General features: G+C 36.6%; 1 protein-coding gene across 2 annotated transcripts; it reads right to left on the bottom strand.

Annotated features, from left to right (window-relative positions):
• Positions 1-10,249: 10,249 nt before the first annotated feature.
• On the bottom strand, positions 10,250-11,524 carry LOC128699271 (cuticle protein-like). Of its 2 annotated transcripts, none has more exons than XM_053791875.2 (4): positions 11,471-11,524; positions 11,117-11,230; positions 10,689-10,820; positions 10,250-10,580 (listed from the first exon to the last, which is right to left on the bottom strand). In XM_053791875.2, the coding sequence occupies exons 1-4, from the start codon at positions 11,516-11,518 to the stop codon at positions 10,431-10,433; spliced, it is 444 nt and encodes a 147-aa protein (XP_053647850.2). In that variant the 5' UTR covers positions 11,519-11,524; the 3' UTR covers positions 10,250-10,430. The 2 variants fall into 2 exon arrangements, with proteins under 2 accessions (XP_053647850.2, XP_053647849.2); XM_053791874.2 differs by having other exon boundaries at positions 11,468-11,511.
• Positions 11,525-11,787: the final 263 nt, after the last annotated feature.

Here is an 11,787-nt window from a genome sequence, read left to right as displayed (position 1 = left end):
TGGGCGAGAGAGAGGAAAGGTGGCTCGGGACTACCATCACCACAGCGGACCAGCCACAGACCATCTGGGTGAGAGAAAGGAAAGGTGGCTCGGGACTACCACAGCGCTATGCAGTGCTTCCATGATGTGCTATAACCATTGGGAAGTTTATAAAATTTGATGACTCTTAATGCTGAAGAGTTTATTGGAAGCATAACTTCCCTCCTGTAACTACAAATAGGTATCTCTGTCTCTCTGTCTCTGTCTGTCTGTCTGTCTGTCTGTCTGTCTGTCTGTCTCTCTCTCTCTCTCTCTCTCTCATACATGACCAGGAGTTGAGACTCAACCCCTCCAGTGAAAAATAGGCGAGTATACATATACGTATATACGCTCATACATTGTAGTACTCACCAAAGTGTTTGCGGTTCGCATATATGAGCGCCTAATTTAGACATGTTGCATTAATTATCCTTGTTAAATTTACTAATAAACTTTTATTTTTGCAGGTACGTATTGAAGGTGCCTAGGTGTAGGAGCAGGTGAGTCAGGGTGGTGCACTGAACCTAGTTGCCTCAAGGCAGCAGTGAGAACTCTACACCGTGTTGGACTCAGGCCAATATGAATGCTGAATATATTTTGAAATGTGTGTGAATTTGTTTTTCTGTGCGTGTGTGGGGTTTGGGACCTGGAAGTAGACTGTGAACCTAACAGTGGGAGATCTGAGCCTGGAGGAAGTCTGTGAACCTTACAGGGAGGGAGGTTTTAGGTTGGAAGACTGATCCTGATAGTGGGAGGTTTTAGCCTGGAAGACTGAACCTGATATTGGGAGGTTTTAGCCTGGAAGACTGTGAATCTGATAGTGGAAGATTTCAGACTGAAAGGAGTGAGAATGGGTGGTTCAGCCTGGAAGAAGAATGTGAACCTGACAAAGTAACGTTCCATCATAACAGAGGTTAAGGGAAATATTTTTGTAGATTGTAACGACAGTAGTGAAAGGTATTTGTGTTTTATTTAGGACTTGGAGCGTTTACCGACTGGAGAAAGAGGCGCTTAATTAAATTTTCTTGCAATGATAAAGGGACGAGGGATCAGGAATGTGTGCGTACGTTTACGCTTAAGAATACAGTTCACAAAGGAGCAGTTAAAAATCTTGTAAGGGGGGTGGAATCTTTGCAGGGGAGCAGAAAGTCCGTAGAAAATGATGACAAATTGTTAGACGAGTGTGGCACCTGAGAACCGCATTTCTCAGCAAATCTAAAACATATTTTTCTCTCCATGCGTTTGTGTGAAGTGTTTATAAACGCAAAACATTTATAACACCTTAACTAGCTTGTGTTTATAACATAATTTTTTTTTTTGATATGGGATGTTCGTCAGTACGATATATTTTTTTTGTCCTAATGCGTTTGGATGTGTCGTTATGATTAAGCACAAATAAGGAATATTTACTCCTGTATACTTTGGGAATATATGTTAATGGGCATATGATACCACCAGCAATTGTTTCCTTACGTCTCTGTACATAGTACTATGTGCATTATGCATGTGTATTATTACGTGTGCTTATACAGATGGGTGTTCATCTGATAATTGTCTGTGTTTTGTGTGCTTGCGCGCGCGTGTAAGTGCTTGTGTTGATTGTCATACATTGCATGCAACTGTGTGAATTAAAATGGTTGGTGGGTGTACCTGGAGGGGGTTCCGGGGGTCAACGCCCCCGCCTCCCGGTCTGAGCTTTGCTTCCTGGCCTGACTCTAATACGCGATTATAAGGTTAAGTAAGCTTAGTCTACAATGAGTGGGTATTACTTAGCACAAGTAGAGTTTTTATAATAGTCATTAAGCTGGTTCTCGCGAGGCTAGTACAACTATGACTTTCATTGTACAAGTATGTATGTATTTACAATTATATGTAAACTACACTAGTTCAAATTTTTTTTTTCATCGCCCTTTGAAGAAAGAGGTATCTTAATAAAAATTCCATTTCTCTTCCGAATGGCATAGATCACACTGAGAGATTGTAATTTTTAGGTAATTGTACCTATATCTTTGGTGGAACAAAAAAAAAATTAGTTTCCACAACTGCTGAACCTTCATTATAGAATACTTGATGATATTCCCATTACCCTAGTGAAGACTCGTAGTTCAGGCTGACAGTTTCAACACTGAAACCCATCCTGTGTGATGGAATACGAAGCGGAATATAGCTAGGATTTAAAGAACGAAAAGGCACAATACCGTGACTGGAACAATGTACAAATAACCCGCACATAGGGAAGCTTACGACGACGAAATGTCGTCGTAAGCTTTTCTCTATGTGCGGGTTATTTGTGTATAGTTAGAATTTGTTCCCAGTATGTAACTATCATATGGGACAGTAGCAGCATACTGCTGATGTATCCAATTTGGCTTAAAAATGAAAATCTCTAATTTATATATATATATATATATATATATATATATATATATATATATATATATATATATATATATATTATTAATTAGAGAGAGAGAAAGAGATTTGGTTTTTAATGTGTTGTTTATTGTAGTGTTTATGAGAGAGAGAGAGAGAGAGAGAGAGAGGAGAAAGATACAAATAGATAAAAAAAGGAGGCAAAATACAGATCAAAGAGATTAAATAGAGAAATAAACTAGAATCAAAGAGAGATTAAATGGAAATCAGTGAGATTAAATAGAGAAATAAAGGAGAAATTACACAGATAAAATAAAGAGATAAAAGGAGAGAGAGAACGGTGGAGGGTTGGGGTGAGAGGACTGTTTGCAGTGCTCGCAGCACTAAGCAAATAAAGAGGCGGTATTTGCTGAGTATCGAAGGGGAAATGCATTGTCTACCGATTGATGAGTGAAGGTAAGAAGGAAATTAAAAGGTTTTGAGCCCGAATACATAATGGAGGGAAAGTTAGCATTAAGGTTATGCTTCTTCAAACGTGTTAAAATCTTAACGTTAAAAAACACTTGTATTAATATATCTTATTCTTAGGTAATATTTTGAGGTATAAAATACACCTACGCAAGCCTTTACTAATGGAATGTTTTTTTTATTTTTGTTGAAAAATAGAATGAAAGTTCCAATTGGTTAATTCATTATTGTCTACATTGCTTGTGGGGCGCGAAAGTTAATCAAATGATTATTCATTGATGGGCAGTTAATCAGCGGTGTCAGTAAAAAATAACATTAAGCCTATTGGCAGGTCCCGTTTTTTTTTATCGTTTGAAGCGTCTTTTCTCTTAAAACCTGGAGCTGTCTTCTTTCATTATAAATACATTGACATATTTAGGACACAGGAGATCAGAAATTTCGTAATAGCGTTTGCAAATGTCGTAAAAAAATTTCGATTGTAAATATCTGAAGGGATCGCAAACGAGCGTAGAACGTCACGCATAATTATTTTATCTAAAGCTGCTTATGTATTTGCACTTATTTGTAATTACCTGTTTTATGATGACTTATTTGTGGTTATCAGGGTAATGTTTGTGGTGTCTACCTTCATAGCTCATATAATTTTGGAATGCATATTGTTCATATGGTTATGATTGTTTTCTCTCTTATCCTCATAACCTCGTGTTTTATCGTGTTTGCACTCGTAGTCATTTAGTTGCCGGTTCATGCAGCCGTCCATGTCATTCTGCAATTTTTTGCAGTCGTTTAGTATTTATTCTTCTCATGAACTTTGCATCATCTGCAAACAGTGACATGTAGGATTCAACATTCCCAGGCAGGTCTTTTGACGAGTGTGTGAAATCTTGGAAAGGAACCTGTTTTTTTCCCTCTGAGATTCATTCAGATATATAATGAAGCAGACAGCGGCTATTGCCTTTCTGGTGCCGACTAATGTACACTCTCCTTTCCGATGTCTTCGTTGTAGGCTGAAGTCATTACGATCCAGACTTGTATAATTATTAGTCGAAGGATTCTACGTAAGGAGCGTAATTTTACTTTGTATTTTTAATGTAGTTACTTAACCATTTCACGTAAAAAGTTGCTCCTCCCTCTCGTAATGGCTGGACCAATTTGATATGATTTTGACTATAATAAAATGTGTTGTATGCACAGACTTTGTAGTTGTCTTTTATGCAGTAACATATAAAATGCGTGCACAAGGAATAGCTTGAAGAGTGGGAAGGTGGATATTTAACTTTATGTGAAATCGAACCCTAAGTGTAATCAGCAAAGTAATATCCGAGGTTGAAACAGTGAGAAGCTCTCCTCGAGGCAGTGTACTCTCCCAGTTCTTTCTCATTCTAATACTCGACATAGAGGCATAAACTTCAGCACTGCATCATTCTTTATAGATGATACAGCAAATCTTGAAGTTGACATAAATCAAGTCTTTCAGTGGCCTACAGAAAACAATATGATGGTCAAATTTTAGTAACCTTGTTATGGAAAAATAAAGGAAATAAAAACTGGAACAGAGTAAAAAACATTCAAACCGCTTACTAGAACAGAATATTGAATGACTTAGGAGTGATAATGTTAGGATTACAATCACAACGAAAATGATAGGCTGGATAGCAAGAACTTTGAAAAAAAGCCAATGATGATGCATTTATTCTCTCTAGATTAAACTATTGCTGCACGCTGACATACCCTTTGAAGGCAGGTGAAATCGCAGGCAGGTAGGGAGGCACTTAAATTATTGGGAATTCTTCAAAGTTCCTCAAATTGTACTCCTTGGGATTTGTTTTTAAGCTTGAAGTTGTACTTACCTTGTAGTTGTGCTCCAAATAAAGGTTTTCTTACATTGCTACTTGTAAGATTCTTTCAGTTTTTCGCCTTGTCCAGTGGTAAAACCTAGATACATCACATATCTCATGAGCATGCTCATAAATTCAACCTTGTAATGTGTACTCAAATTGTTTATATTGTGTAAACTTCACTTTCTTATTTTACCTGTTATTCAATTGGCCTTCATCGCATAGCTCTGTCACCTAACAGTTGTCAACCGCTTCCACGAACTTTGGGTATATAATAGAAGCATTTTATATATTCTTTGATATACGACAGGATCTAGCGTAGTGATGTATTTTTTTTTTATCGTACTAAGCTTGTCGCATTGATTTTATAGTGAGTACGTCATCGTTGAGATCTGGGAATATTATGCTTGTGTTGATCTTAGTGTTGAAATAGTAGATAGGAATATTTAGGTTCTAAGAAAATTTTCGTAAGGTTTGGAGTTTACGATTTCCAGATAAAGGGATAATGTTGCACAGTGGGGCGCACTCCTAAAACTGGATTAGCGTTACTCCTGGCGCTTGTTTCTCTTTTTTTTTTTTTTACCCCTGGCTCTCCTTCCTAAAGCTGTAATGTCTTAAAACTTGGTACCTTTTCTTAGTACTTTGATGTCTTTACTTCTGGCACTTTATTCCTAAAGATTTAATTAAAGAATCCAGTTTTGTTCATTTGGTGTCTTATTTCTTTAGCTGTTATTTTTCTGTCACTTGTATGAAGTGACTTAACTGGGGAAGGGACTGTAGCAGTGCATGGACTTGTTCAAGGATATCAAGAACAGGAACACCGTGAGCAACTTACGTCTGTCATTTTGCTAGCTAGTCCATAGGAAATTATACTAAGAGGGTAATAATCATAGTAATAACAATAATAATGAGTAATATTAAGAATCACAGACCACTTTATATAGAAGTTAATAGTTTGCGAGGAATTTTTAATTGTGGTATATTGTCAGGAGTAAGAAAATGGAAAATATACACAGTGTCGTCATCTTACCTCTGTTTCCTCACAATATATGTAAAACCTGCAAATGTATCAAATTAGGTCACCTCTGTTAATTGTTCTTTATTACATTGTTTTGCTGTACTCTTATGCATGTGTGCTAATTTTGGCTTACAAAGTAACGCTCTTTTTGCCGAATAAGGCAAGCGAAAATTTGTGTTTGCAGTAATTTCGCAAAAATCATTCAGAACCTAACAAAAAATATATTTCATTGTGTTTGTTTATTATTAAATTATTGTAAACTTATCTAAAATATATTCAGTTGGATTAAGATAAATTAAATTGCGCTTGTTATTGTAAAATTTAATTTTTTATATTTTGTTACAAGAAATTTATCCATTTTTTATTTAAGGAATACACATTGAATTTTATTTTATTTAAATCCATATGCGTTTAGCGCTTTTCCGCTAATATAACAGTGTGTTGTACGTACAATATTGGGTTTCTACAAAATCTGATTGGCCAGTCGATGAGCCCCATTGCTCGCTGGCGTTGAAAAGTAAACAGTATTGTGGGTTTTCTTTGTTTTACCCTTTATACGCTATTGGTTACCAGTAGTGGAACACACGCTAACATTACGATTACTAATGACGTTTTGTAATGTATAGATCTCTTGTTCGCTCTTTGTTTATATTTGATTCATAGATGACGAAGAAAACACTTCGTAGGCAATGGGGAATGTATTGGATGGTTTGTTGTTGGGATGTTTTGTTGCTGTCATTTTGTATGTTTGTCCTTCTTTCATTTTGTAAACATTTTTTTTTTTGCTTCTAAAATTTTGCAAGCATGTTCTTCCTTCATTTTGCAAGCATGTTTTTTTTTCCTTTATTTTTTTCAAGCTTTTTTTTTTTGTAAGCATGTTCTTTTTGCTTCATTTTGTAAGTTTTTTTTTTAAGCATGCTTTTTGCTTTTGCTTCGTAAGTATGTTTTCCTTTTTTCATTTTTGTAAGTTTTCATTCTTAATCTTTCATTTGGATCCTTCGTTGTTACCTAGTAGCACTTATAAAAGTGTATTGAGTATATAATTGGCTTTTTCTTATTACCCTTTAATGTTTACCGAGGCTGATTTCCAGTTCTTTGGCCAGGCAGTTTACTTTCGGTCGAATGACTTGATTTCCCTCTGGCATATTTACTTTTCAGTAAATATGCCAGTAAATATGCAGACCTGGTCTGAAAGCTGACGGCAGGGGCAGGCAGATGATTCTTGGAACTGTATCGTGAACTGGCTCGTCCTACTTGCTCCCTACTACTACACTGTATGTTTTATAACGTCTCTGTAACTTTGTCTGCCCTGACCTCTGTCAATGAATATTTTGTGTCATGATCATATCTTTTGGTCAGTGTTCCTCCACGTAACACTTAGTAACTTCACATTGGTGTGTAATATGCAAATAACCCGCACGTAGGAGAGACTTTACAAAGCCACACTGTGACTTTGTTAATGGCCCAAGTCGGACCGAAACGTCGTCGTAAGCTTCTCTCAGTGTGAGAGTTATTCGTGTATTGTCCTAGTCACTGTATTGTGTCTTGGTTCTCTATTGGTGTGCAACACGTGTTGAAACATTATGGTAAGTACACGTGTGTACATAATAGCTTACCTCTCCATTTCACTTAGGCCTAAATATGCACTGCGGTAGATATGCAATATATGTACATTATCAGTCATACTATACTATTTGTATGTGTAATTTCTTAAGCTCGTGTACATGTGCAGTATGATACGGCGCACAACAGATAGTTTTAACAATAAACTAGACAGGACTCGTTATTACGAGTCCTGTCGTGTTTATTTTTAAATAAGCAAGACAGAGCTGAGACTACAAATAGGTTAGTTGGAATATATGAGTGCAGTTTCAGATATAAAGCAGGAAAGGTAGGGCATAGTGGACTGCTTTTTCGGGTATTATAATAAAGCTCCTGATAAGGTACAACACCAGTATAAATTCATGGGAAACACCAAACCCATAGTGGTCATACAACGCCTCGGAATGGAAGATTATCTAATTTGATGGTAGTAGAGAAGGATAGCTCGTTGCATCAAGAATGTATTTAACAGGTGTTGGAAAATCGTGTTAAAGAAAAGAGAAAGTATGGGTTCATTATAGGTTAAAAGTTGCTAATTAAATACTTACAGCTTGAAACACTGAGATATGAAATGAAAGAAATTTTGAAGGGACCTTGCTAGAGACTAAAAGGAAAAAGAATCCAGAGTTGGAGCAACTGAAAGACTGGAGACCAAGAATGGGTGAGGGAAGTGCTGGTGTGTAACAAGTGGGGTCCCTCGGGAATCTCTGCTGAGGACCACTGCTGTTTCTGTTTTTTTCGTAATAATATCCCAGATAAGAATTAAAACATTTGAGGACAGGGAAGTCTCCTGGATGACCTGGACAAGCTGAGAAGCTTGTCAGACAAACGGTTACTGCAGTTCAACTTCAATGCAAGGTAATGACAATATAGAGAAAACAGAACCCAGACAAAGTACGGCAGGGAATAGGGCGAAGAATGTAAATCAACAAGTAGCAGACAGGACTTAAAAGGCTGCATCACACCAAATATGTCACCAGATGTGTGCATAACCTGAATTAGTTTGGCGGCATAGAACAGCGTTCAGAAACCTAAACAAGGAACGTTAATAATGTTGTATACGCAAGACCCATTATGGAGAATGCTGCCCCAGGATGAAGAACCCAACCTGGGTTAATTCTCTGAAATTAAAATAAAGTTTTTAAATGATGGACATTTTTGGGGATTGAGTTATAAACCCAGTAAGATTGATGTTTATTCATGCTTAAATTTGAACGTTCAGTAGTACGAGCCAGAGAAGAGTTTAGGTAAAAAAAGCTATCACCGTAAAATATTAAAGGATCTAGTATTAAAATCGGAAAAGACAAAGGAAATATTTTATTCGGGAATATTAATAACAAAGATATAGGTTGGATTACACTAGGTTAGATCTAACAGTGTATAGTTACCTTAATTTATCATATTTCTCTGACAAAATAATTTATGTAGCAATACGTAAGCGCAGCAGCATGAGCGGGAGGAGGTGGTAACATGCCATCCACTCGAGACTAGAGAAAAGAAGAGATCTTCAGTATATATTATTTAAACCAAGTCGATAACAGTGATCAGGTACTACCTGTGCTGAAGTATGATAATGCAAAATGTGATTTGGAAAACAAGGTGAGTGAGGATATATTTGGAAAAGAGGAAACATAGACAAAGTAGATTTGGAATAAGAGAAAGATAGACAAGATAGATTTGGAAAAGGAGAAGGTATAAGACAGATTTGGAAAACGAAAAAGATAAGATAGATTCGGAAAAGGAGAAAGATATAGGGTAGATTTTGAAAAAGAGAAAGATAATATAGCACTAAAGAAGAGGAAAGTGTACTGAATTATAACAGTATCTTAAAGAAAATAGTTGTGAGCAAATATTGTATTATAAAATGCAAACAAGTTTATAGCTTTTTCAGTACATTTAACTACATTATATGACTTGAGTTGTGAAATATTTCATTCAGAAAGTGAAAACTTGGGACAGAAAAGTGATTTAACAACAGGTGCTGAAAAGCCGTGTTAAAGAAAGGAGAAAGGTTGAGTTCAATATAGTTTAAAAGTTGCTAACTTAATACTTAACAGCCTGAAACACTAAGATAAGAAACGAAAGAAATTTTGAAAGAAATACTTCTATATTAACTGCAAGGAGTCGGTCTGATGATGGATGTGATAAAATGTGAGAACATCTGATAAAGACAGACTGCAAAGTATCACCAGAAAATCATATCGATACAGTAGAAAAATGCTTTACAGTCTTGAAAAACTGGCCTTCAAATATATGGGTGGCTAAATGCTTTAAACTCTTTTTAAACCGGAATGTTTGATTGTAATATGGTGTGCTCACTTAAAAAATGTATATTAAAAGTGTAAAGAACTGCAATGAAATAATTTAATTTAGAATATAAATTAAGACTAAAAGCTCCCAAAATGCGTTCATTAGAGGACTGGAAGAGGTGTGATTACCAATATGTTGGGGGAAAAAATTCTGTAAAATGGGGAATGTTTCTTTTTAATGTACCATCAATTTGGTGAAGATACGGTCCTGATTTCAAATTAAGAAAAAACTGTGCTTAAAGAACAGTCGTAGTTTTATTTTTTTTTTTTTTTATAAATGTAACGATGGAGAGATGGAATGGGCTGCAAGAAGAGGTAGTTTAAGCCAATATATTGGCATCTTTCAAAATATTCACCGACTGATTATAGAATCGGGGACACTTAATGCATAGCGAAGTAGATAATTACAGATCTATCGTTAGTTCAGTAAAGAAGTAGAATAACTGAGGAATATTATATTAAATGTTAAATATTTTAGCGATGTCGATAGCAGATACTTCAGTGATGAATAATGGCTGCCAATCTAAAGTTAATAGACAGGTCCTAGAGGTGGAGCTTAACACCTTCAAACTCGGCTAGGTAGGCACAAAAGCGAGTTACCATGGGTACTGACCATTTATAATTACTCCTGTTAATTTGATAATTTAATTCTATACCTGAAAATTATATCGATTTTATGTTGATGCAACGTATTGGTATAACATCCATGTGTCCTGCATTTTTATTTTAGTATATACAGAATACCAAGATAAAGTAATGCCTGTTGAAAACGGTAGGGATTAGAGACGTTGTTGGTTGCATGATCTACTGGTATCCAGGTTGTCCGTATGTAGGCTGGGGTTTGTACACAGGCTTGAAGGTGATGGGTGGACCGTATTCTTTTGGGTACTGGGCTTCACCGTAGTAGCTAACTTCAGCCCGGAAACCGCCATAATCGTCAGCGACGTAGTTCACCTGCCGGAAACGACGCAGTGAAATTTTTTAATACCACTTTCTCTCATGGTTTATCTTGAAATATTTCTGAACTTAACACCTGTTTTTCGTTAATAAATATTGTCTTACCGTCTGCTTGCGGCCGTCGGGAAGAAGAACGGTGTAGGAGCCCTTGACAGTCTTCCCGTCAGATTCTTCGTTTTGGCTAAAGTCAGTACCCTTGTAGTCGTCCTTTACTCCGTATGCAAAGTTATATGGCACCTGCAAGACAAAAAAAAAAAACATGATTTTTAAGATGCAATTTACATCAGACCACAGATTGGATATGGAGATTCTTCGGTGTGACCTGAACCATTTTCAGATCCCTCTTGGTTATAATAGTTGATAGTGGAGTGAAATATCGTTTACTTAACATTTCTAATTAATGGTTTGTCATTTTTCAGCTACTGTTTTGTAACTTTTAGTCAGATTTTTTATTTTATATATTACGGCCTTAAATAACATTATTTTATTATGCGTAATTTTCTGCAATTATATTTTCGTGATGGTGGACTGACCTCGGCATAGACTTGCTTGGGTGGTGGACCGTAGACTGGTTTGTGTTGAGGAGGACCATAGAGGTCTTCAGGGGTGGCGACAACCACGCCCACCACCGCCAGGACCAACGCAGCCTGTGGGTACAAAATTTACGTCAGCGTTTGGAAAACAATACTTGAAAGTACATCCTTCACACTTTCCACTTAGCCGAATTGTTTTCCTTATTCCTGTATGGCACTTAGTTGAATGTTTCGTACAGATTCCGTAGTTTTCACAGGCTTAGCTCTGACCTTCAACATTGATACAGCCGTTAGAATTAATGATCCTGTTTGATGAAATTTAAATCAAAGAACAGAACACGTAGAACACACCACCTTGCAGATCATGTCGAGTTGGAAGTCGGGAAGTGAGTGATATCTCATTGGTGTTGCAGCCCATTTTTATACACGTAGGGTCGAGCTCTGGCCTTGGCCTCGAGTTGACGGTACCAACTCACATTGTACGGCTGTTAGAAGGGCGAGAAAGAGTTATCATTCAGTATAGCGAATATAGAGTAAGGTCGATTGGGTGGAAGTGGCAAGTATAGCAAATGAACATAAATGTGAACGCGAATTCCTTGAGAAATTGGTATTTCATGACCGTCAATTCACCGTTGCCTTTGCGTTTCCGCTTGTTACAGGATTTTCCCTCA

Source organism: Cherax quadricarinatus, chromosome 61, assembly GCF_038502225.1.
Source record: "Cherax quadricarinatus isolate ZL_2023a chromosome 61, ASM3850222v1, whole genome shotgun sequence".
Lineage (NCBI taxonomy): Eukaryota > Metazoa > Arthropoda > Malacostraca > Decapoda > Parastacidae > Cherax > Cherax quadricarinatus.
Note: the sequence above shows the minus strand (reverse complement) of the source record. Positions and strands in the feature narration are given on the sequence as shown.